The following is a 27102-nucleotide window of genomic DNA, read 5'->3' as shown; positions in this document are numbered from 1 at the left end:
TGCAGCTTTCTCTCTGTGTGTCTCTACCTTTGTGTCTTATCTCCTCTTCTTGTAAGGACAATAGCCATATTGGGTTAGGGCCCACCCTAATGACTCATCTTAATTACATTTGCAAGACTATTGCCAAATGAGGGCACATTCACATATACCAGAAGTTAGGACTTAAACATATCTTTGGTAGGAAGGCATTGGGGGAGGTGCACAATTCAACAGCTGCCCACCTAAAGGCCTTGAGTCTGGGGCTAAAGATTTACACATGGTGGAGAGTTGGTCAAAGTCAGCAACAAGCTAAGGCTCTCTCCTTTATGCAGTCAGGATTGAAGAAGTCAGGACAAAGGAAGGGCAATGCTCCTGTATTACAGTGGTATTTAGGGCCCAGTCCAGATCCTATGTGATTCACTTTGCTGTACACCTGAAACTAACACAGCATTGTAAATCAACCATACTCCAATAAAAATTTAAAAATAAGAAAATATACCATTAAAATTTAATTAACCATCTTCTGCCCCATCATCGATACTTTGGGAAAAGAGGCTTAGCATAAGAAAGCCATATAACAATTCTTCCAGCTTCCCAGACATCCCTTGTGAAAGGGGAAGATGGGGTGGGGTAGGGGGGGAGGCCAATTCAACCTTCCAAACTCCAGGCAGGGTGTGGAGGGCACAAATTTACCTCTCTGACCTGCCTAACATGGCCGAGCTGGGACAGCAACTTCAGACGAATAAGTGTCTTCATCAGGGGGTATGTGTGAAGAAAGGACAACAGTAAACACAGTAGTGGGAAACCATTTACTTTCACGCTACTTCAGTGAAAACTTAAGAACAATCTCTCCACCAAGAGGGATTTAAGAGGAGGGTGTGGGGAAGTGAGGAAGGAGGAGTTTTCTTGCTCTATCAAATAACAGTTTCTTTGGTCGAAGGGGCCGTATAGATTTCATAGAGTTGGGAGGTTCTCACCTTGAGTTCCTGGGCCACCTGGCAGATGGAGCAAGGCCAGCAACAGTGCACTGCCAGCCAATCCTCACACAGGGTGCCCTAGGGGAGAAACCGTGTGTGTTCTGGTGCCGTCACACAGGTTCAGTTCCGCGACCTGGGGGCCTCCACAGTGTTACCTCCTGGCCCATCCCATCCACTGCTCCCAAGACCCACCACCACCCTGAAGTCATTGCCCATGGACACAACTCCACTGGGATTACTCGGGTGCCAAGCACCTCGACTGCTAACCAATCCTTGCAATTCAGAGACCGGCCCTCAGGGCTTCATACTTGAAAAACACTGTCTCACTGACAGAAAATTCTCTGTCAACATCTCTTTTTTCTCTTAGAACTTAATAATTATTTTATTTACTTATCTGGAGTAATAAGTGTACATGATCCAAAATTCCCACAGTAAGAAGGGAGAGGAAGTAAAAAGTAAATCCCCCTGGCTACCCAGTTACCTGTCAGGACACAACCATGTGGGCAGTCCTTATATAGACTTCCAGATAAATTCTAAGTCTAGGCATACAGATATGTAAAGATATGTACACATTACATTTTACATATATATATATATTCTTTTGCTAAATATACATCTTAGGGATCATTTCACAAGAACAGATAAAAAGATGCCTTTTTATCTGTACACATCTGAGTAGGTATGGCTTGTCTGTCCTCAGACTTTCCTTGTACCTCAGTCTCAACCACACTAGAAATTTTCTGGTTCTTTGAAGTGTCCTCAGGGAATCCCCTAAGTGAATTCTGTATATGCCAGAGAGCCTACATTTTAAGTGAGATTATCCCAAGTTTATCCTTCAAATTTGTTGCATGTCGACCTGTCATCATTGGAAAGATTGAGGGCAGGAGGAGGAGATGACAGAGGATGAGATGGCTGGATGGTATCACCGAAGCAATGGACATGAACTTGGGCAAACTTTGGGAGATGGTGAGGATCAGGGAGGCCTGGCATGCTGCAGTCTATAGAGTTTCAAAGAGTCAGACACAACTGGGTAACTAAACAACAACAACTGTCTTCTCTTGATGTAACAAGAGAGAAACAGAAGTGGCTCACTGGCCAACAATCTAATTATAATAGGTCTCCCTTGGAAATACCCTTCAAAATGTGGCATTTTGGTTTAATATACATCCTAGTAACAAGTGAAATGAGAAATTTCTTCCCTTTCCTTTCCCAAAGCCTTCCACTATGTATGGTGTTTTTAATATCCTCACCCACACCTCATTTATAAAAATAATCATAGGTTTGAAAGGCATCCATCCAGGTTCTCATATACATATACATCCAAACACACTTACCTGTATTTTATATCTCTCTCTGGTGCCAATTCTCAGTGCCAAGGTGGACCCAGGTAACAATGGCCAACAAAAACACTCTCCATAATGCCTGGCGATGTCACACTCAAGACACATGGGACAAAAGAGACCACAGAAACCTGTCAATAATCACATAAAAGCAAGTCAAGGTGCTCAGAGGTGCCTGGAACCACTTCACATCTCAAAGAGCATTTACAACCCTATGCCATCAATTTAATGCTGCTTTGTCTCCCTACAATCAGGGATTGAGGATGAATAACCAATTCTCAAAACTCAGTGTATGAAAATTGCCATAACTGAGCCACATCAAAATTGTCTTCTTTTGTTAAACACTGGCAAAGCTGAACCTGCTACAATTCTGTTAACATTCACTACAGTAATTGTTTTTACTGTCAAGAGAAAAGCATTAAATAATTTTTATAGTTGAAACGTGTTGTTTCTATTATGTTCATCTATCTAATTTCAGTATATAATACTTTTGAATAGCAGGCATCTTTTTTATATATGTGGTTGAAAGCTCTTTTATGATACACTGATTCTGCCTACTATTCTTATCAGGACTTTATTCTATCTCTCAGGCCTGAAGCTTTCTCTAATGTTTGCAGTTTCATAGAGCCACTGACATTTGCCAGTTTTAATCTGTAAACTAGTAGAAGCTTCGTTCCTCAAACATGTACTGGAAACAGTTGATCATTTATTCATTCATTCATCTTTAACTTACTGATACCATTCCCTACACATCCTGCATGAACCATTAACACAGAGGTTCTGTTTTAAATACATTTTGGGGTCATGGACCCTTTTGAGTATACGGTGATAGCTATGAACTTTTAAGGGGAAAGAAAAATACATGCACACAGAAATGCAAAATTGTGCACTCAGTTTCACAGGGTTCAAGGATCCATTGAAAGCTATCATTGGACTGCAGGTTATAAATCCCTGGTAAATGATTAAGATGTTAACATCACGGCAAAAGATGACAACCTTGATGAATACAAGTAATCTGAACCGTGAAAGAGCAAAAAAAAAATTAACCATAACCTTTAAAAATGTATTCAATAAATATGTAATTGAGGCATAATTTATATACAAGAAAATCCACAGACCATAAACGTTGAGTTGGATGAGTTGTGACAATCACATTTACTGAAGTACCCAAACATGTAGAACACTGCCCTCACCCCAGAGAGCTCCCTTGTGTCTCTTCCCGGATGATCCCAGTCCTCCCACCCCACTCGTCATGATCACTATTCTGATTTCTATTCCCATTAAGGGGTTTTACCTCTTTGCAAACTTCATATAAATGGATCATGTTTACTTTTGTAACTGTCTTTTGTTGAACTGCATGTTTCTTGAGATTCATCTATGTTGTTATAGGCATCTGTACTTTGTTCTTTTTATTGTTGAGGAGTAACTCCAATGTATAAATGTTATATAAATCATTTATCCATTTTTCCAACTGATAATTCCATTTTTTGCTATTATGGTTAAGTACTTTGAACATTCATATGCAAGTATTTATGTGGACAGACATTTCCATTTCACTTGGGTGGATTCCTGCAGGTGGAATTGCTAGGTCATGGGGTAGATGTAAATTTAATTTTACCAGAAAATCACAAAGAGTTCTTCAAAGTATTTGTGCCACTTTATATTCCCACCAGCAACATATGAGAGTTTGTTGTTCCACAGCCTCACCAACATTTGCTATCATCAGTCTTTATCTTATTCACTCTACTGAGTGTGACATGGTAGTGTTCATAGCCTTCTAGCGCAACAGACACAAAGGCTCACATACCATGTCACTAGCATACTAGAAGAATCAATATAGTGAAAATGAGTATACTACCCCCAAGCAATCTATAGATTCAATATAATCCCTATCAAGCTACCAATGGTATTTTTCACAGAACTAGAACAAATAATTTCACAATTTGTATGGAAATACGAAAAAACCTGGAATAGCCAAAGCAATCTTGAGAAAGAAGAATGGAACTGGAGGAATCAACCTGCCTGACTTCAGGCTATACTACAAAGCTACGGTCATCAAGACAGTATGGTACTGGCACAAAGACAGAAATATAGATCAATGGAACAAAATAGAAAGCCCAGAGATAAACCCACGCACCTGTGCACACCTTCAGAGAAGGCAATAGCAACCCACTCCTTTCTTGCCTGGAAAACCCCATGGACGGAGGAACTTTGGAGGGCTGCAGTCCATGGGGTCGTGAAGAGTCAGACACGGCTGAGTGACTTCACTTTCATGTTTCACTTTCTTGCATTGGAGAAGGAAATGGCAACCCACTCCAGTGTTCTTGCCTGGAGAATCCCAGGGACAGCAGAGCCTGGTGAGCTGCCATCTATGGGGTCGCACAGAGTCGGACATGACTGAAGCGACGCAGCAGCAGCAGCAACATGGACACCTGATCTTTGACAAACGAGGCAAGAATATACAATGGAAAAAAGACAATCTCTTTAATAAGTGGTGCTGGGAAAACTGGTAAATCACTTGTAAAAGAATGAAACTAGAACAATTTCTAACACCATACACAGAAAAAAAAAAAAAAAACTCAAAATGGATTAAAGATCTAAACGTAAGACCAGAAACTATAAAACTCCTAGAGGAAAACATAGGCAAAACACTCTCTGACATAAATCATAGAGCAGGATCCTCTATGACCCACCTCCCAGAGTAATGGGAATAACAGCAAAAATAAACAAATGGGACCTAATTAAACTTAAAAGCTTTTGCACAACGAAGGAAATGATAAGCAAGGTGAAAAGACAGCCTTTAGAATGGGAGAAAATAATAGCAAATGAAGCAACTGACAAAGAATTAATCTCAAAAATATACAAGAAACTCCTGAAGCTCAATTTCAGAAAAATAAACGACCCAATCAAAAAATGGGCCAAAGAACTAAACAGACATTTCTCCAAAGAAGACATACAGATGGCTAACAAACACATGAAAAGATGCTCAACATCACTCATTATCAGAGAAATGCAAATCAAATCCACAATGAGGTACCATCTTATGCCGGTCAGAATGGCTACTATCCAAAAATCTACAAATGATAAATGCTGGAGAGGGTGTGGAGAAAAGGGGACCCTCTTACACTGTTGGTGGGAATGCAAACTAGTACAGCCACTGTGGAGAACAGTGTGGAGATTCCTTTAAAAACTGGAAATAGAACTGCCATATGACCCAGCAGTCCCATTGCTGGGCGTACACACTGAGGAATCCAGAATTGAAAGAGACAAGTGTACCCCAATGTTCATCACAGCACTGTTTATAATAGCCAGGACATGGAAGCAACCTAGATGTCCATCAGCAGATGAATGGATAAGAAAGCTGTGGTACATATACACAATGGACTATTACTCAGCCATTAAAAAGAACACATTTGAATCAGTTCTAATAAGGCGGATGAAACTTGGAGCCTATTTTACAGAGTGAAATAAACCAGAAAGAAAAACACCAATACAGTATACTAACACATATATACGGAATTTAGAAAGATGGTAACGATAACCCTATATGCGAGACAGCAAAAGAGACACAGATGTACAGAAGAGTCTTTTGAACTCTGTGGGAGAAGGTGAGGGTGGGATGATCTGAGAGAATAGCACTGAAACGTGTATATTATCATATGTGAAACAGATCGCCAGTCCAGGTTCGATGCATGAGACAGGGTACTCAGGTCTGGTGCACTGGGATGACCCAGGATGGGATGGGGAGGTAGGTGGGAGGGGGGTTCAGGATGGGGAACACATGTACACCCATGGCTGATTCATGTCAATGTATGGCAAAAACCACTACAATACTGTAAAGTAATTAGCCTCCAATTAAAATAAATTAATTTTTAAAAGTACCCTGTCAAAGACCAGTCTCTGACTCTTCATCCCTCCCTCCTTCTTCAACAGTCAGGAGTACAGAATCCCACTCCTAGTTTCAGTGACAAAGAAGCAGAAATCTAGGAATGCTGTTTTATCTTATAACCTCCAGGGGATGTGCCTGGATTCTGGACTTCCTCCATTTCATGTAAGGGGTGAGGGAGCACATGTGCACAAAGGGCATGAGGCTGGAATGGGAGGAGGATGAGGAGCAGCCTACCTTCCAGGAACAGAATGTCTATTTCCTCTCTTTCATCAGGAATCTTGAGATAATTGCTAGATTATGTATTGCAGTCATCACTTGGCCCAAAGCAAACACTAAATTCAGCCTTGATTAAGTCTAGGATGTTTCAGCCCACAGTTAAAAAGATCATTACTCCTAGCAAGATCAGCAAGCCCCACACAGCACAGACAACTGGTACGAACAGGTCAAGGGATAACAAGTGGCCCAAGAACTTACCGTGAGTTCAGAGTGGTAATATGGTATGCAGCCCTGATTTAGGGAACTTTGAAATCATGGTACATAGAAGTCAACCAAAACTAATTTTATGTATCAGTTACAAAATACAGTAGTGTGTATCTCTGCAAATAAAAAATTAATCAAAGTTGCATAATTATAAAGCTGGCAAGCTAAGTGAGTAATAAATTGTGTTTATACAATTGCCTGCGCCGTACCACTTTAACTGACAAAGAAATGCCCACCATCCTTCATAAGCCTTTTGTAAAGATGTTGTTTTGTGCACTGGAATTCTTGTACCTTATTTTTATGATTCATATGTCTTTTTAAATAACACATGCTGTTAATTTTATTTTTAAGCCTTCCTATTGTACAGCCACGTTATCTTAGTGTTCATTATGAGGCAGTAATAGATACTGAGGAAACACACCCAAAATTCAATTACCTTGGGACAGAAGCCAGATATAATAAAAACAAAGCACTATTACATAATAGCTGGTAATTACACAGATTTTACCACGTGCCAAGCCCTGCTAAAAGTACTTTACATGTATTAACTCACTTAATTCTCACAACAATCCTATGAAATTTACTCTTACTAGGCCCATTTTACAGATGAGCAATCTAAAGCCCAGAGGATTGAAGCTATTTGCCCAAGTTCATACATTTATTAGGAAGGTGGAGAGGCCACGTTTGAACTCAAATAAGTCTGACGCCAAAGTCTCAACTACTACACACAACACATATGCCATATGATCTCACATTTTATGTATTTATCTAGTAAACAACTGTGGAGTTGTGTGTTCCAAAACAGTGCCCTCACTACCACCACTTGGTGTTTATTTCTGTGGGACAGGCTGAAATTATGCAGCTTCTTTAGGAAATGAAAGATCTTTGCTCAGGGCAGGATGATGGAATCCTTTGTCTGAAGGAGACTCTTGGAGGAAATTCTGCTACCTATATCACGGACCAAGGTTTAGTATCCAGAATATACAGAGAAATCCTACAAATCAATATATAAAGGATTAAACAAAAAAAAATGAACATAAGACACGAATAGGTAATTCACTCAACAAGAAACACAAATGGCCAATAACAAACATGACAAGTTGTTCAACATCATTGGTAATCGGGGAATTGCATATTGACAATCAGAAATCATTTATTACCAATAAGAATGCCGAATTTTTCTTAATTTTTTAATATCAAATGTGGGACACCATAGAGAAATAGGTACTCCCCACACAGATGGGAGTGGAAATTGGCACACTTTCGAAAGGAACTTGGCTGAATCAAGTAAAATTTTTAAATACTCTGGGATCCAGTAATTCCACATATAAAAGTAATGCTGACACATGCACACAAAGAGGCAGGTACAAGGATATCCAGTGCTGCATTATTTGTGACTTAAAATTTAAAACAAGTGTATATTGATAGACAAAAGCGTAAATAAATCATGATGATGTAAATCATACTAGGGAATGATTAAGAATGCAGTGAAAGATAAATTAAGTAACAACAGAGATAAATCTCGAAGATATATTTTGAGTTAAAAAAATCAAACTGCATAATATTATAGCATAATACCACTTACTTTGTTTAAAGAGCTACAAAGCAGTAGTATATATTACTAATAGATGCATATGTAAATGAAAAAGAGTGACATGGTTGTTTTCTTTAATGTTCCATTTTTAATAAAATAAGCATATTCATGTGTTATTTGTATATGCATGTATATATATAGATATAGATATATAGATATACAGACACACACACATATATTCCAATCCATGGGATTTTCCAGGCAAGAATACTGGAGTGGGTTGCCATTTCCTTCTCCAGGGGAAGTTCCCGACCCAGGGATCGAACCCCGGTCTTCCGCATTGTAGGCAGACGCTTCACCGTCTGAGCCACAAGGGAAGCCCCATATATTCCAATACATACATATAAATATAGATATGTATGTATATATATATATATTTTTAAAAGAAAGTCAGGGTCAAGAAAGATCCAAGCCATAAATGCAGCCTCTTCCTCTTACACTCAAAGGCCTGTGGGTTATGTCAGCTCCCACCGCCTAAATATTCCTGGCCTGTTCTCTGACATAAACTCCACCCTCAAGCATGGAATGTGGCTCACTATTCATCCCTCTAACTCACAGAGGGAGTCGAGATAAAAAGGAGCCACAGAGAACCATGTGGAGCCCCAGGGAGCAGAAGCAGGAAAGGTGGGTGGAAACTGCAGTGAGGCACATTTCAGATCAGTTATTACAAAAAGGCAGAATCACCTAACAGAAAAAGATGCTTAAAAAAGGAATAGAGCTTGCTCATACATTGAGGCATGTGGGAGTGTAAATTAGTATAGCTTCTAAACGGAGAGCTGTTTGGCAGCATCGGTGGAGACGTAAAATGGGACATATGCTCTGACCAGCAGGTTTCAGTTCAGTTCAGTCTCTCAGTCGTGTCCAACTCTTTGTGACCCCATGAATCGCAGCACGCCAGGCCTCCCTGTCCATCACCAACTCCCGGAGTTCACTCAGACTCGTGTCCATCGAGTCAGTGATGCCATCCAGCCATCTCAATCCTCGGTCGTCCCCTTCTTCTCCTGCCCCCAATCCCTCCCAGCATTAAAGTCTTTTCCAATGAGTCAACTCTTCACATGAGGTGGCCAAAGTACTGGAGTTTCAGCTTTAGCATCATTCCTTCCAAAGAAATCCCAGGGTTGATCTCCTTTAGAATGGACTGGTTGGATCTCCTTGAAGTCCAAGGGACCCTCAAGAGTCTTCTCCAACACCACAGTTCAAACGCATCAATTCTTCAGCACTCAGCCTTCTTCACAGTCCAACTCTCACATCCATACATGACTACTGGAAAAACCATAGCCTTGACTAGACGGACCTTAGTCGGCAAAGTAATGTCTCTGCTTTTGAATATACTCTCTAGGTTGGTCATAACTTATCTTCCAAGGAGTAAGCATCTTTTAATTTCATGGCTGCAGTCACCATCTGCAGTGATTTTGGAGCCCCCCAAAATAGTGTGACACTGTTTCCACTGCTTCCCTGTCTATTTCCCATGAAGTGATGGGACCAGATGCCATGATATTAGTTTTCTGAATGTTGAGCTTTAAGCCAACTTTTTCACTCTCCTCTTTCACTTTCATCAAGAGGCTTTTTAGCTCCTCTTCACTCTCTGCCATAAGGGTGGTGTCATCTGTGTATCTGAGGTGATTGATATTTCTCCCGGCAATCTTGATTCCAGCTTGTGTTTCTTCCAGTCCAGCGTTTCTCATGATGTCCTCTGCATATAAGTTAAATAAGCAGGGTGGCAATATACAGCCTTGACGTACTCCTTTTCCTATTTGGAACCAGTCTGTTGTTCCATGTCCAGTTCTAACTGTTGCTTCCTGACCTGCATACAGATTTCTCAAGAGGCAGGTTAGGTGGTCTGGTATTCCCATCTCTTTCAGAATTTTCCAGTTTATTGTGATCCACACAGTCAAAGGCTTTGGCACAGTCAATAAAGCAGAAATAGATGTTTTTCTGGAACCCTCTTGCTTTTTCAATGATCTAGCGGATGTTGGCAATTTGATCTCTGGTTCCTCTGCCTTTTCTAAAACCAGCTTGAACATCAGGAAGTTCACGGTTCACGTATTGCTGAAGTCTGGCTTGGAGAATTTTGAGCATTACTTTACTACTGTGTGAGATGAGTGCAACTGTGTGGTAGTTCGAGCATTCTTTGGCATTGCCTTTCTTTGGGATTGGAATGAAAACTGACCTTTTCCAGTCCTCCTGTGGCCACTGCTGAGTTTTCCAAATTTGGCATATTGAGTGCAGCACTTTCACAGCATCATCTTTCAGGATTTGAAATAGCTCAACTGGAATTCCATCACCTCCACTAGCTGTGTTTGTAGTGATGCTTTCTAAGGCCCACTTGACTTCACATTCCAGGATGTCTGGCTCTAGATGAGTGATCACACCACTGTGATTATCTGGGTCATGAAGATCTCTTTTGTACAGTTCTTCTGTGTATTCTTGCCATCTCTTTACTCCTCAGCAATTACCCGACAGGTCAGTGGACACACGTATGGCACCGATACGAGTATACTCACAGAGCACTGGTTTCAATAGCAAAACATCTGGAAACCACAAAAAGGTCTGCTAGTAAGAACTGTGGATAAGTGAACTGTGGTACATTCATACAATGGAATCTATGCAGCCATTTAAAATATTAGCTCCAGAAGAGCTGATATGGCCTGATCACCTATATTGTTAAATTAAAACAAAATAAAAACATAGAACTATGTGTTTATAATTCCATTGTTTGCATCAATTATATATACCACATATACAGGAAAAATCTGGAAGGATAGATACTGAAATATTAACACTGTTTATCTCTGGTGGCTGGAATTATAGGGTACTGCTTTCTTCCTTTATAGCCTTCTATATTTTTCTTTATTCCTATGATTATATGATACTTTTCTAATTAAAAAATTAAATCTATCTTCATTAAAATGGTTTATATCTTTACAGACTACATTGGGGCTCAGGTAAGAGTGATGGGCTCTGGGAACAACTGGGCAGCACAGGAGAACAGGGATGGACTTCCTGCTTTTCATATACTAAAGGGACAGGTACTTTTGAATTTTGTATCATGTGCCTGGTAATCTATTCAAAACCATTTTTTTAAGCACTGAGCAGGCTCCAAGGGAGAGGAGCCCTCCTCCCCAGAAATGTTCAGAAAGCCAAGGCTGTCAGGTCTTGCCAGGCCTCCTGTAGGGAGAACTTACACAAGCTGCTGAGGGCCCAGACCAGGTGACCTCAATATCCCTTCTGATTCTGTTTGTATGACTGTTTCAGTGAAGTGCCGGAAAGAAGGAAGCAAGTGAGAATACAGGTTAAAATTCATTCATTGATGTGTCTGTCGTTTAGGAAATATTCATAAGCGCCTCCTGTTTGTCAGATCTCTGCTGGGCAAGACCAGTGAGCATAACCAGTTGTGACTGCTTGCAGATGGTATACAGTGTACCCAAACTACAGTTCAGGGATGTGACTCCAAGTCTGGGGCCTTTTCATGCCTCTTCCTCTTCCAGAAAACCAAAGAGAAATTCCTGGCCTGCTTCCTCCTCCCCATCTTGGGCATCTGATGATTCCTCGTCCACACAAAGCTCTTTGCTGCCTGACACTTATGGTGCCTCCACAGGGAAGGTGGTTTTAGTGGCTGGCTGTTTACCATCTTTCAGAAATCAGCTTAAGTCAGTTCCCCAGAGTTGCCATCCTTTACTTAACCCCTATAATTTCCTTTCAAAACACCCTGTTTATTTCTTCCATGGCACTTAGCCCCACTACAATTATTTGTCTATTTGCTTATTGCCTATCTCCTCTCAGAAACCATCTCTGTCTTATTCACTATTATGTCTGTAATACCTATCACATGACTATACATAGGTAAATACTGGCTGAATTATAAACCCAGGTTGATTACACCTTCCACATCAACCTCCTCTGAGACAACATCACAAACATCCCCAGCTGGAACAGCCAGCCTTTCACCCGTGAAGCCATTTCACAGCCACTTATTTCATCTTGGCTTCATCTTCTCATCTGGGCTTTCAGAAGCCACATCTTCAAAGAACATAGAAGCACCTATTTCTAATCCCTGTGCGGTGTGAATTCAGATGAAAGAGCCGAGGTGGGAAGAGGGAGGCAGTTTAAAAAATAGAATCGCAATTAAATGAAGAATCAAAATGTCAAAAATAAATGGAAATCATCATTGCTCATAATGTACCCTTTGCTTAATGGATGACAAATTGTAGCAGTCATTCTCAACATTTATTGCGAAAAACGGTTCCCAGGATGGGAACCTGATGTGAAACAAAGTCATGGAAAGATCTCCCTTTTGTTTCCAAGTTTGCCACAACTACTGTCACAGTGATTTGCTTGAAATAAAACTTTGCGGTTGAAGTAGCCCTTTTAAACAAAGAAGGAAAAAAATCCACCACTCATGGCACTAGTGCTCCAGCTGTGTCCTGGGAACTGTGGTGCAGACAACCAGTGTATAAAGTCATACTGCCTTTAAATTTTCTGGTGAGACAATGAGCTTATAGACACTATGAGCAGTCATGAAGCAGAGGCCCATCCAGGGAAGATCAGTTAGGACACAGAACATTCGCGATCACCTGGTACTATAATATTCATGGTCTCTCCTGTGCAGGTGATGTCCAGCTGTAAAGAATACTGTATTCTTCACATGTCCTTCCTTCCTCCCTGGCCCCTAGCATGGGCTTTCAAATGGACAAGCAGGGACCCAGAAGACCCAGTGTTCTGGATCTCCAGAACACTGTTGGGGGTGGGGTGCAGAGCTAAGCAGTGAAACAATGTTTAAGGCAGAGCTGGTGGTGAAGTGTCCTTTCTTTGATCAACTTTTTTTAAGTACTCTTGGAATTAGGCAGCAGCTAGTCTGGAGAATCCAGGGACAGAGGAGCCTAGTGGGCTGCCGTCTGTGGGGTCACAGAGTCGGACACGACTGAAGCGACTTAGCAGCAGCAGCAGCAGTCTAAGTCTCCTGATTCTACTCTTTGCTCTCAACATGCTGGAAGATAAAAATTTATAATAACAATATTAATACTTGAGATCTACTAAGGTCATTACTGTGTATCATTGCAGTGGGGAGGGGGATGTTCATGATAACACACCCCAGCAGTGAATTTAGGAAAATACCCCTTCACTATTGCCAGCCATAGTGGGAGAACTGTCACTCAAAATGCCCTCAGCTGGTCAAGCAGCAGGTATGACTTAGGCTAGGCAAATTGGGCTCCATTGCTGACAGAGTAATTCTCAGACAGGAAAGCATAAGGATTAAAATGTTTGGAGTTGACCAGTTTGTCAACTGTCTCCTGATAATGCATCTTGTCCCTCGTAAGTGCAGGTTTTCATTTATTTCCTGATTTTGTGAATTGACCCATAGCCTCCTAATGAAATTCAATGTTTGCTTCAGTATTAATTTCCTAGGGCTGCCATAACAAAATACCACAGATTGGATGTCTCAAAACAATAGAAAGTATTCTCTCACTGGAGAATTCTGGAGGCTAGAAGTCTGAAGTCAATGTGTTGGCAGAGTTGATCCTCTAGAAGCTCTGGGGAAAGTCTTTTCCATGCTTGTCTCCAAACTTTTGGTAGTTGCTGGTGCTCCCTGACCGTGTCTGGTTGATAGATGCATTATTTAATCTGTGCCAGTCTTCACATGGCAATCCTTGCTGTGTGTGATTCCAAATTTCCTTAAGAATACCAGTCATCAGATTAGAGCCCACCCTAATCTAGCATAACCTCTTTTTAACTTGACAACAATGCAAGACTGTTTCTAAATAAGGCCACACGCAGAGCCTATAGGTGAACAGGAATTTTGAGGGGACAGTGTTTAACCCAATATAGTAGGCAACCAAAAAAGACTCAGATCCAGTTATGTTCCCAGACCAGTGTTCTTGAGTAGGTTCTATGCATTATCTGCTTTAATCTTGACAGTCTTTAAGGTGGGCACATTTATTTACCCTCATTTTAGAGGTGGAAAAATGAAGACTCTTGAGAATTTGTTGAAAGTCAAATTGCCAGTAAGAAGCAGAGTTAAGATTCAAGGCGAGGACTATACCCAACACAAACGTGTTCTCCTAACCACTACATTATATTTCAAGCTTTGCTCTACTTGGAAATGCATTGATACCCCAACTCCCAATCACCAGCTACAAGCTATGAAAAGAAAATCGTCCAGTTCCCAAATTGGGGTATGGTCTCCATATCTCCCTATGGTTATTCTGCCTTCTCTGTACTACAACACTGGGTAACAACCAAAATCAGAGAGTGTGGACAAGAACCAGGAAGAATCCTGAGAGAATCAGAGAACAGCTGCCATAATTGTCTGGTCAGGAGTTCACATGCGTAGCAGTGGCAGGAAGAAATCTGCTGGGCTCTGGGTCAGATGGTCAAAGGGATAGCAACAGAAGGTATGGTTTAGAGCTGGGAGGTCTCTTGGCTGTGAGGCCCAGGCAAACAGTGAAGGCTCAGGCTTGGATGATCAGAACACCAAAAATGGTTTAGAGCTTTTGACTCAGCAAGACCCAGCTGAATAAGCCTTGTATTGGATAATGGCTCAGAGCTCTCTGGTTGATACATCCTGTGAGGTTTTAGGACAAATTCAGATCTTGTCAGAGCCTCTACAGGGTGGGAAGCCATATTCTTTGAAAATATTAAAGTCTATTGAACTTAAGAGACTAGCCCTCATCCATCAGAAAGGAAACCACCCCCTAAAAAAAGAAGATTCTGTGACCAAGTTACTCCTTAGGGCAAGAGCATCAGGTCCTAGAAAAGGATACTGACAGGTGGTACCAGAGACCAGTCAGAATGTCCTAAGGTAAAAACAGAATCCATGTGCTCTGAACTTTAACCCAGGGGAAAATCATGCAGTAGAGGACAGTGTTGCTGGTGCTTCTTCACAGCTAAACCAGCATCTGAAGATTTCAGTCAACAAAGGAGCTTCTTTTTATGATTGGTCTTACTGTTATGAAAGTAATACACTTTCCTCACAGAAATACTAGAAATAAGCGAAAAGAAAAATTATTCATTAGCATACCATCTGGAGACAACTGCTATAAGCATTTGTATTTGTATCCTTCCAGATATTTCTCTAAATATCCTCCCCCAAATAATGTCTAACATGTATGGTTTTACAATCTGATTCTTTAACTTAAAAATGTATCCCAACATTTTTCCATTTCAGTTAAGTATCATTCTACAATATGACTTTTCATGGCTGTATAATTCATGGTATGGAAGCCCCCATTGAATACTTGGTTTGTTCTAGATTGTTGCTACAATAACCAATGCTGCCAATTTTAATGGTGTTGCTAAAACCTTGCACATGATTTGTTTCCTTAGACTAAATGCCTAAAAATGTAATTACTAGGCCAAAGGCTACATCACACTTGAGGTTGTTTTTAGAGGTATTACTAGCCATTCACCAAGAAACCTGTAATAATTTATGCTCCATCAGCTGCAGACAAAGGAGCCCATTTTGTGCATCTTTGTTTACAGTGGATTTTGTCATTTAAAAAATCTTTTAAGTCACCACTTACTCTTTCAAAACATCCACATCACTGAAAGCAAAATTCTTCCTGCCAAGGAGTATATTTGAGTCACTAGAATATTAGTCCAATTAGTCTGAAACCATTTAATTTCTGTCCTTGCACCTAACGTAGTTTTTCTACCTACTGGTGTCTCAGGAAAGAAAATAGTAAAGAACTTAAAGGAAGAGAAAAAAACATACAGATTCTCCTATCTCTGCAGACACTGAAGAGGCCAGTGCTCCAGTCCCCACCAGTCTGGACAATGGATGTGATTGCTGTCCTGCTGCTGGCTCCCCGGAAAGGCTGCTTCACCACAGCCTGGGCTGGTGCACAGCTCCTGGAGAGTCAAGGATGGTGATTAACTTGGAAACAAAGAAGATGATTCAGAAAGATACTCATCAAGCCAGGACAGAGTGACAAAGAGACAAGGACCCAATGATACCCAGTGGCTCTTGTTCCATAGCCCAAGCTGACCTTACCATCTCCCTCCCTCCTCCTCCATCACACCACCTCTTCTGATTTTTTGCCCCATTTTAATTAATGGCATTACTATTCCAAGTCCCATTATTCAAACTCAATATTCAATCTACTACCTCAGCACTTCTCTGTGTTTCATAATAGTTAGATTCACAGATTTGGAACCAAGGGGCCTCAGCTCAAACCTCAGTGTGCCCCTTCCTGGAAGTTTGACCTTGGTTAAGCTGCTTAACCTCTCTGCTTTCTGTTTGTTAAAATTTAAGAAGAAAAAACTACCATATACAGTTATTATATAAACTGAAGGACACATAATTCATTTACCGTGCCCACAGCATGTGTGACAAGGTGACCATGAGTAAGACTATATTGCAAGGATTTTGAACCTTTATTGAAAAGACAAAGAATTAGACTAAGTGTACATACATCTAAATCTGGACGAGGCTATTGAACAGATGATTATCATTTAAGTGAATAATCTGGGCTTTAGAATATATCTTGATACCATACTACTGTATGTATCATTGTCCTAGTGCAGCCACAAAGTACAACTTTGGTTTGATTTTCCCTGAAGGGCACAGATATTCTGCTCAATCATTCTGAAATAAAAAACCAGGCCCAGGGGACAGACTTCAACAGTGAGGTGAGAAAAAATTTGTCTCTTTCTTGGACTGAAAGTTAGTTTTGCCTGAACTCTTACCATAGGGATATATCTGGAATGAGTACTAGAGTGAAGGATAAGCTGTTGTCTGGCCTTGGAAGGGGCAGGTCAAGAGTAGGGTAGAGGGGCTGAAAATGCATCTGAGCCTATACATAATAGGAGTTATTGTTTTGCTCTGCTCTTTTAGCAAGCTTCATTATGAGTTTGCACTTGGTCTCTGATGTGTTATGAAGAAATAAAGAGCCTGCCTCATAGTTGAGAGAAAATAAAGAGACAGCAGAATTTCTTCCTATAATAGCTGTTGCTACAGGGCATGCATGCTCAGTTGCTAAATCATGGCTGACTCTTTGTGACCCCACAGACTATAGCCTGCCAGGCTCCTCTGTTCGTGGGGTTTCCCAGGAAAGAATACTGGAATGGGCTGCCATTTCCTATTCTGGAACACAAACACTAGAGGCCAGGAGAGAATGCTCCTGAACATCCTTAAGGCAACACTCTGGGGGCATTTGGGAAACAGCTGGGGAGTCCTTTGAGAACCTCTGATTTGGAACATTAACGCCAATGGGATTTCATGTTATCACAATATAGGGAACATTGTTCTTGTTATAAAGATCCACATCTCTTTTTTTCATTTCACCAATATTGCCCAAGTCCACACCTTCTCAAACCTGACAGCACATTCAGTTCAGTTCAGTAGTTCAGTCGTGTCCAACTCTTTGCGACCCCATGAATCGCAGCACGCCAGGCCTCCCCTTTCTATCACCAACTCCCGGAGTTCACCCAAACTCTTGTCCATCGAGTCAGTGATGCCATCCAGCCATCTCATCCTCTGTCGTCCCCTTCTCCTCCTGTGCCCAATCCCTCCCAGCATCAGAGTCTTTTCCAAGCTTGTTAAAAAAAAAAAAAAATTCCCAAGCCCCAAGACAACTACACAGGACTCTAAGGACGAGGCATAGAAATTGGTATTCAATGTTTCCAGGCAATTCCCATGTAGTCATCCCGATAACAGCTTGAAACCTGAAACAGGTGGACTTGGGAGACTTATGATCACTGCAATGGCTTCTGAGTCTCCTACCAGGTAGATGGTGATGTCAATGTAATAGAGATGGCAAGGAAAACAGACTATGAGGTAGGGTGGAAGGGACAAGGATGCTTGGAACCAGCCAGGCTATAGTACCAGCGAGACACGTCAGCTGGGAACGCCACACCAGAGTTTGGAAGAGCAAAGGAAGTTAGGAGTGACCTACCTAGGAGTGTGAAGCAGAGCTAAGAGACATCTCACCCTTTCGTTCATTTGACATTATAGACAAGGCATAGGGCCTAGCAAGCTTTACAAGAGCCTACAGAAGTGTTTAAGACCTGGAAAAAATATATTGGCTACAAAATATAAAAACTGCAAAGTATAAATTAGTAAATGCTCAATTAAACATAAAAATCTAGTATCGGATCTATCTCATTAAGGTCAAATTTGGAATTCAGACGTAGTATTTCACTACATTTGAAAACAATTGATGATTTTCTAATTTTGTAAAAAAAAAAAAAATCCAATAACTGACTGCTAAGCAGTAGCTGCTGCTGCTGCTGCTGCTGCTAAGTCTCTTCAGTCGGGTCCAACTCTGTGCGACCCCAGAGACGGCAGCCCACCAGGCTCCCCCGTCCCTCGGATTCTCCAGGCAAGGACACTGGAGTGGGTTGCCATTTCCTTCTCAAATGCATTAAAGTGAAAAGTGAAAGTGAAGCTGCTCAGTCGTGTCCAACTCCTAGCGACCCCATGGACTGCAGCCTACCAGGCTCCTCCGTCCATGGGATTTTCCAGGCAAGAAAACTGGAGTGGGGTGCCATTGCCTTCTCTGTAAGCAGTAGCAGCCAATCATAAATTACTCAGAGCCCAATAATTTCAAAAGCAGAATTATAAAAATTCTTTCACTTACTATGCAGCAAAATAATAATAATAATAATAGGTATAACATTTGGTATGGGTGCATTTTAATATATTTGTTGTGATGTGGGTTAGGGCCTATTGTTATAGACTGAATCATATCCCCCCAAATTCATATGCTGAAGACCCAGCTAGCCTCCAATGTGACCACATTTTGAGACAGGGCTTTGAGGAGACAATTAAGGTTAAATGAGGAATAGAGGTGGGATACTCGTCCATTAAGACTACTGGCTTATAAGAGAGGAAAGGCCATGTAAAAACACAATGAGAAGGCTGCAAACCAGGACACAACCATGCTAGCACCGATTTTAGATTTTCAGCCTCCGGCACTGTGAAAAGTATCTGTTCTGTGAGCTACCCAGTCTGTGGTATTTTGTTATGAAAGTCTGAGCAGACTAAGGCCCTATGAAGATTTCAGATTGGTCCTAGAAAAACTACCTCTATATGTATCTTATCTCCTCTGCTTCCATGTGAACTCCCTGCGGTCAGGGGGCACCTGTGTTTTCTCCCTGTATCCCCAGGCTCTAGCACATTCCTTGAAACTTAGTGGGTACCCAATATTTGTTGAATTGGATAAAACTGAATTCACGTATCTCTTCTGTTATATATTGTTATTATTGTTCAGTTGCTCAGTCGTGTCCAACTCTTTGTGACCCCGTGGACTACAGCACACCAGGTTTCCCTGTCCTTCACTATCTCCCAGAGTTTGCTTAAATTTCATGTTCATTGAGTCGGTGATGCTATTTAACCATCTCATCCTGTCATCCCCTTCTCCTCCTGCCTTCAGTCTTTCTCAGCGTAAGGGTCTTTTCGAATGAGTTGGCTTTTCACATCAAGTGGCCAAAGTGTTGGAGCTTCAGCTTCAGCATCAGTCCTTCCAATGAATATTCAGGATTGATTTCCTTTAGGATTGACTGGTTTGATCTCCTTGCAATCCAAGGGACTCTCAAGAGTCTTCTCCAACACCGCAGTTCAAAAACATCAATTCTTCGGCCTTCAGCCTGCTTTATGGTCCAACTCTCGCATCTGTTCATGACTATTGGAAAAACCATAGCTTTGACTAGATGGGCCTTTGTTGGCAAAGTAATGTCTGCTTTTCAATATGCTGTGTAGGTTTGTCCTACCTTTCCTTCCAAAGGAGTAAGTGTCTCTTAATTTCATGGCTGCAGTCACTGTCCACAGTAATTTTGGAGCTGAAGAAAAGAAAATCTATCACTGTTTCTACTTTTTCCCCTTCTATTTTCCATAAAGTGATGGGACTGGATGCCATGATCTTAGTTTTTTGAATATTGAGTCATAAACCAGCCTTTTCGCTCTCCTCTTTTACCTTCAACAAGTTACATCTGTTATATGAGTCCTCCTCAAATATAGCTATAAATTATGTGACCATAACTGTGTTTCATCCTCTAGTAAAGGCACAACTCTCAGGTGTGAACTGATTACATAAAAACATCAAGATTTTATTGAGAGTAGCCTAAAAGCTTCTTATATACCTCCACACAACCCAGTGCATTTACCTCTTAACGTGATCCCTACAAGTTGGGACTTCCATTACTACACTAAGAATTTCCAATGATTTTAGTAAAGGAATTTCTTAGAGCTGAGCCCCTAGATTAGATTTGCCTCAGAAATGTACTTATAGCTTGGAGCCCTAGAAGAGAATTTTCTGCTTCTACCTCAGCATTATATGTGTAACACCCCGTTATGGCAAGGAAGCCTCTCCTCTATTCCAAATCAAATACCTGAGATAGCTTTTCCTTGGTGGGGGGGAAAAGACTGGTTTTTGTATGTATGTGTTTGCTTAATTTTGAACTGAAGAATTGTATTATTTTCTTTCCTTGGATATTCTGAATCTTTGGCCATTTTTGTTTGAATTGACATGCATTAGCTAAAACATTCCAGTTCAAGATAACAGCTCATGTGTCAAAATTAAAATAAGCATAGCTACTCTTAACTGAGCATTTGCTATATGCCAGTTACTTTGTAGTTCCTTTAAAAATTGAATAGTTATTCAGGGACTGCTACAGGTATCAAACTAAAGTAGTTATTGTAGCTTCCTGCACAGATTTTGGACACAACTGAAGTGAAAAAGTTGGCTTAAGACTCAACATTCAGAAAACTAAAATCATGGCATCTAGTCCCATCATTTCAAGGCAAATAGATGAGGAAACAGGGTAAACAGTGACAGACTTTATTTTGGGGGGCTCCAAAATCATTGCAGACGGTGACTGCAGCCATGAAATTAAAAGATGCTTACTCCTTAGAAGAAAAGTTATGACCAAACTAGACAGCACATTAAAAAACAGACATTACTTTGCCAACAAAGGTCCATCTAGTCAAAGCTATGGTTTTTCCAGTAGTCATGTATGGATGTGAGAGTTGGACTATAAATAGAAAGCTGAGCACCAAAGAACTGATGCTTTTGAACTGTTGGAGAAGACTCTTGAGACTCCCTTGGACTGCAAGGAGATCCAACCAGTCCGTCGTAAAAGAAATCAGTCCTGAATATTCATTGGAAGGACTGATGCTGAAGCTGAAACTCCAATACTTTGGCCACCTGATGCGAAGAACTGACATTTGAAAAGGCCCTGATGCTGGGAAAGACAGATGACGGGAGGAGAAGGGGAGGACAGAGGAGGTGGTTGGATGGCATCACCAACTCAATGGACATGAGTTTGAGTAAACTCTGGGAATTGGTGATGGACAGGGAAGCCTGGCATGCTGCAGTCCATGGGGTCACAAAGAGTCAGACATAACTGAGCGACTGAACTGAACTGAACTGCATAGATTTGGGGCTTCCCCAGTCTTCCTAGGTGGCGCTAGCGGTAAAGAACCCACCTGCCAATGGAAGATTCATAGGAGACAAGGGTTAGACCCCTGGGTAGGGAAGATCCCCTGGAGGAGGACACGGCAACCCACTCCAGTATTCTTGCCTGGAGAGTCCCGTGGACAGAGAAGCCTGATGGGCTATGGTCCATAGGGTCACAAAGAATTGGATGCGACTGAGCACACACACACAATGGCTCAGCAGGTAAAGAACCCACCAGCTAATGCAAAAGACACAGGAGACATGGGTTCAGATCCTGGCTCAGGAAGTTCCTCTGGAGGAAGGCATGGCAATCCCCTCCAATATTCTTGCCTGCAGAATCCCATGGACTGAGGAGCCTGGAGGGCCACAGTCCAAAGGTTTACAAAGAATTGGACATGACTAAGCACACACGCATGCACAGCTTTTATAGAGATAAAAGAATACTACTCTATATTCTACAGGTAGAATCTTATACTACCATTAAGATGAATGAGTTTGGAAGCAGTGGGTAAAGCTGATGGTCAGTTTCTCAACCTGAGCAGCTAACCGTTTGCCATCAAATCCAACAACTTCTTCAACTAGTGCAAAGGGGACAGAGCTTAGATTTAGACAAAGTCAAGTGTGGTTCAGCTGCATCCTAGTTGTTGGACCTTGGAAAACACGAACTGCCCCAGCCCTTAGCTCTGGTCTCCTCTTGCATAAAACTGGGTTTAAAATATCCTACTTACATAGTTGCACTGAAGATTAAACACCAGGTACTTGGCATATAGTAGATAGCAGCTACTGTTACTATTTAAATTAAGGATCTTGCACATATGTACTGTTCTCTGAGAAACTAGTAGCAGAGGAAGCAGACCCGAGGCAGTTTCTCAGTGGTCACGTGTGCTACCCAAATACCTCAAAATTCAATCAGGGGGACTAATCATTCCAGTTTGCCCTGGCTTAAGGGTTTTCCCAGGATGGAGAGTCCCAGGGAGACCAAGAGGGCTGGTCAATGAAAGGGAAAGAAGCAGAGAGGGGCTTCAGCTGGTGGAAGGCAGGAGGCTGACTCCAGTCATTCTCATTATCAGCTCCTAATAAGTGAGTGCTGAGAGCTGGATGACATACACAGCCTTTCCCCATTTCACCCTCACTCTTTCACCTCTTTGGGCAGTAAATACACTCCCCACTGCATGTCCCCACACATCTGATGCTTTGACTGTGGGTGGGGGTAGGGGGTGTTCATGTCACCATCTTCTTATTGAGACTTGCAGCACTAAGAATTTATTCTGCCTTCCACTGAGGCCTCCTTGATTATTTCAAACTCTTAACTAAAGTCAAGACTCTTGAGTTTTGATTTCAAAAGGGTGGAAATTACTGGCAGTCACCAGAAATAAAGTTTCACTTGATCAGGGTCCATCATTTTAAGTTAAGAATATACGGACACCCTTTCATCCAAGTCAGCTCTTCTCTTTTCACCAGCCAAGCAAGGCCAGGAAAAACTAGTCAGTTTCCCCCCTTTCAGGTACACATGGGAAATGATAGCAGCTACTTTCTTCCTGAGCCCAGTTTTCTTTTTCCTGGCTCCTTATAAGAAGAGATTGATTTGATATTCCAATCAAAGAGCAAAAGTTGGGGGTAAAATCACCCTACTTCGTACCTCAAGTTGGAGATAAAATGTTGTTCATCCTTAGATGATACGAGTGAAAGCAACAGAGGTGCATGTGTGTTGAGAAAGGAAACATCCTCAGGAAACTTAGAGAAGTAATTTCCAAACCAATCCATAGTTAATAGGTATTTTCTTGTCACTTGGGATATCCTTTTTCCCTTCAACAATAAGCTGATTGATTCTAAACTTAGGTTCAATCCAAAATGAAACACCTAAAGAATGTTGCCTTGACATTCTGGAACCTGAGGTCATAGCAGTGTAACTGACAGACATCTTATTTTTTTAAAGACAGGTACACACCTAACTGTGGGCAAGGCCATCTTACTAACATGAAAGGAGACACTGCTGAAGATATAGTGTCAGTTAAATAAAAAGAAAACTTCTCTTTGGTGGAAAAATCCCTTTAAGAGATAACTAGCAAACATTTATCTATCTAAGCATCACTTGCCCTTTCCTTAGGGGACTCAGAGGCTACAGATTTCAGCCATGCCTTGTAGCTGAGAAGCGATAGGGGGGGGCCTCTCACCATCCCCAAGGCTGCTGGTCCAGTTCAGCAAGACATGAGTCCCAGAACCTGAGAACAGAGACAGAAGGTATGTAAGCCCAGAGATCATGCTTGAAACCACCTAATAAAAGATGGTTTTCTAAAGTTTAAGCTATGCTAAGTTGTCCCAAGCCTCTAAGGATTTTCACAGTTTCTAGAAGTCTCCTACTCTTCCATGGACTTCTTTGATTACAGCAGGAGAATGGTACTGCCTCTTCCCTACGTGGCCCAAATGCAATCTAGTGAACAAGGTAGGGCTTGGCTGGTGATTGCCTCCCTACTGTTCTGCTTCTTCAGGGTCTTAGGAGCCTCTGAAGCATACCTTATAGAGACACGGACACCAGAAACACTAGAAAAATGTTCCTAGAGAAGAAAAATTCAAGAAAATTGCACACTGAGGGGAAAGGTCTGCAATCACAATTCAGTGTTACACTAAAAAGACAACAGCAGCCAACTACACTGTACCTTCCTCCCATCAGAACCATAAAGAATGACCATAAAGAAGGGTTCTGAACTTCAAAGCATTTACATGAACACAGTTGTTAGCAAAAGCCTATATAATCCCTCCTAATCAACATACTTCAGATATAGCTTCATGACTGCCTTCATTCACTAGGTTTGGGCGGCTCTCATTGTCTTGTTAACTCTAAGGATGAATCCTACATGAAGGACAGCCATGTTGCTCACCACTCTATTTCAAGCGCTTAACACAGCTGTCTAAAATATTAATAAGCACTCCATAATTTGTTGAATAAATGTGCTATCTATGAAAATTCAAGGTTATAAGAATAACAGAAATTAAGAAGTGAGTACTAGTGTTGCAAAAAGATTTAGAATAAGATTCCTTTGAAGAATGAGCAACATAAGCTAATTCCATATTTTAAAATTTAATTTGTCCCAGCTTCTCTCATCAAACATCTATTGTACAGGGCTTCCCTGGTGGCTCAGTTGGTAAAGAATCTGCCTACAGTGTGGAAGATCTGGGTTCGGATCGCTGGGTTGGGAAGATTCCCTGGAGAAGGGCATTGCAACCAACTCCAGTATTCTTGCCTGGAGAATCCCCATGGACAGAGGAGCCTGGCAGGCTACAGTTCATGGGGTTGCAAAGAGTTGGACACGACTGAGTGACTGAGCACAGCACAGCATTTGTTGAATAAAGTGACCAATCCACATGCCACACAGCTCTTTCACCTAAAAAAATAAATGAAAAAGAGAAAGAAGAAAAAAGAATGTTCTTTATAGAAGAATGACAACTATTTATGGAAAAGAAATGACAGCTGAAACCGTGTCCTCTAAAACAGAGTTCCCTTGCTGAGTTCATGACTTACCACGCTATAAAAAAGTCTTTTTTTTCTTGTTCAGCCCCTCTTCCCCTCAGGATTATCAAAGAAGGGGGTAACTGAAATTGAGCAGGATATTGCAGGGGCCTCTCAGGTACAGAAATCCCTCCATGTTCCGTTTTTTTTATTTGCAGTAAATGCCTTTAGTCTCCTAGGCCTTCCCACTAAGTAGACTAAGGCAATTACTAATTAGGGAAGTGAGGGAATGCAAAAACAAAGGAAAAGCAAACAGTTCAGTGAGAAAACAGAGGCCTAGCTCCTCAAAGGATATACCTAACAATCTGAAGCATATCTTCGAGTTTTTCTGCAGAAACTAAGCCCCCACCACCTGGTAGAAGATAGTGATTATCTGCTAATCATAAGCATAGAAACCTGAAACTAGCTGGAACGAGAAAGCTGATGATTAAGATTCCCAAAACGTTAGCCTGTTATTTCACCATCAACCAATCAGAAGAAAGTGAAGGAGCTACAACCCTCACCCCAAATGTTGTCTTTAAAAACTCTTACTTAAAAGCCATCAGAGAGTTCCGGTCTTTTGAGCACAAGCTGCCTGTTCATTATCCCTGCTTGTGTGTTAATCACTCAGTCGTGTCCGACTCTTTGTGAACCCATGGACTATAGCCCACCAGGCTCCTCTGTCCATAGGATTCTCTAGGCAAGCATATTGGAGTGGGTTGCCATTCCTTTCTCCAGGTGATCTTCCTGACCCAGGGGTTGAACCTGGTTCTCCTGCACTGCAGACACATTCTTTAGCATCTGAGCCAGCAGGGAAGCCCATTAACCCTGCTTGGCACCCCACAAATAAATGCTGTACTTCCCTTCACCACAACCCAGTGTCAGTAAATTGGCTTTGCTGCACAGCAGACAAGCAAACCCACATTTGGTTTAGTAATATTTTGGCATTAGAAAATCACCATTATTCACAGTCTCCAACATAATTTATTCAGGAAAGCACTGGGGAGATAAAAAATTGAGAATAGGATATTCCCAAGATGCCAAATCATCACTCTACAGGTTTGCATTTGTAAAAGAAATAACCAATCTTAACTCTGGAGAAATACTCAAAATGTACCTTTACAACAAAAATTCTGAAAGTGATTTAAAAATATATAACTTTACAATGGAAAGTTCTGCAAGTGATCAAAATCAAAATGTATCTTTAAAATGAAGGGTTTAAGAAATTATAAAATTTAGCATCACTAAGAGTGGGACAACAGGAAGTAATGTTTAACCTAAACCTCATTATCTACAGACCATGCTGTCCAACAGAAATAAAATGCAAGTCACATATGCAATTTAAAGTTTCCCAAGTAGCCCTTTTTTAAAAAGTAAAACAAAATCAATGACATTAACTTTAATATATTTTATTTAATCCAATTTATTCAAAATATTATTTCAGCATATAATCAACATAAAAGAAAATTATTACTGAGGTATTCTATGTTCTCTTTGTCACAGTAAGTCTTTGAAATCTGAAGTGCATTCTCTGGTTTTACCTCACGGCTCAATTCAGACTACTCACATTTCAAGTCCTCTATAGACACATGGTTGGACAGCATAGTTCTAGACCTAACTCCAGTATAAGGAAAACAAGGGATACAACAAACTACCACTTACTTCTCCAAAGTGAAAAGACATGACGTACTCCTTTGTCACATTCCTCAAGCCCTTACTTAACAGCAAGGATCATGTCCTATCCTGTTTGTTTTTCAAGTGTGCAAGGTTTTTCCTCCCTACCTTAAAACCAATTAAGTTCTAAGGAGAGCAGTGAGCAATTAGAAAACTTAATTGATGCTACAAATCTTGGGTGGGAACTCAGTATTCTCTAAGACAGAGGTGAAGTAATGTCCAAAGAAACTAAGAGAAAACAGCATAACAAAGTATCAGCTAACACTGAGAACCAGGCACACAGATAAC

The 27102-nt window shown here is 41.1% G+C and overlaps 1 protein-coding gene across 1 annotated transcript; it reads right to left on the bottom strand.

Annotated features, from left to right (window-relative positions):
* Window positions 1-774: 774 nt before the first annotated feature.
* Window positions 775-24846, bottom strand: PLAC8L1 (PLAC8 like 1). The gene is made up of 4 exons (XM_040239801.1): window positions 23293-24846; window positions 15971-16107; window positions 2291-2427; window positions 775-1034 (listed from the first exon to the last, which is right to left on the bottom strand). Exons 1-4 carry the CDS (start codon window positions 23415-23417, stop codon window positions 894-896), a joined length of 540 nt encoding a protein of 179 aa, XP_040095735.1. The 5' UTR covers window positions 23418-24846; the 3' UTR covers window positions 775-893.
* Between the last annotated feature and the right edge of the window lie 2256 nt (window positions 24847-27102).

The sequence above is a fragment of the Oryx dammah genome, unplaced genomic scaffold (assembly GCF_014754425.2).
Source record: "Oryx dammah isolate SB20612 unplaced genomic scaffold, SCBI_Odam_1.1 HiC_scaffold_5, whole genome shotgun sequence".
Taxonomy (NCBI): domain Eukaryota; kingdom Metazoa; phylum Chordata; class Mammalia; order Artiodactyla; family Bovidae; genus Oryx; species Oryx dammah.
Note: the sequence above shows the minus strand (reverse complement) of the source record. Positions and strands in the feature narration are given on the sequence as shown.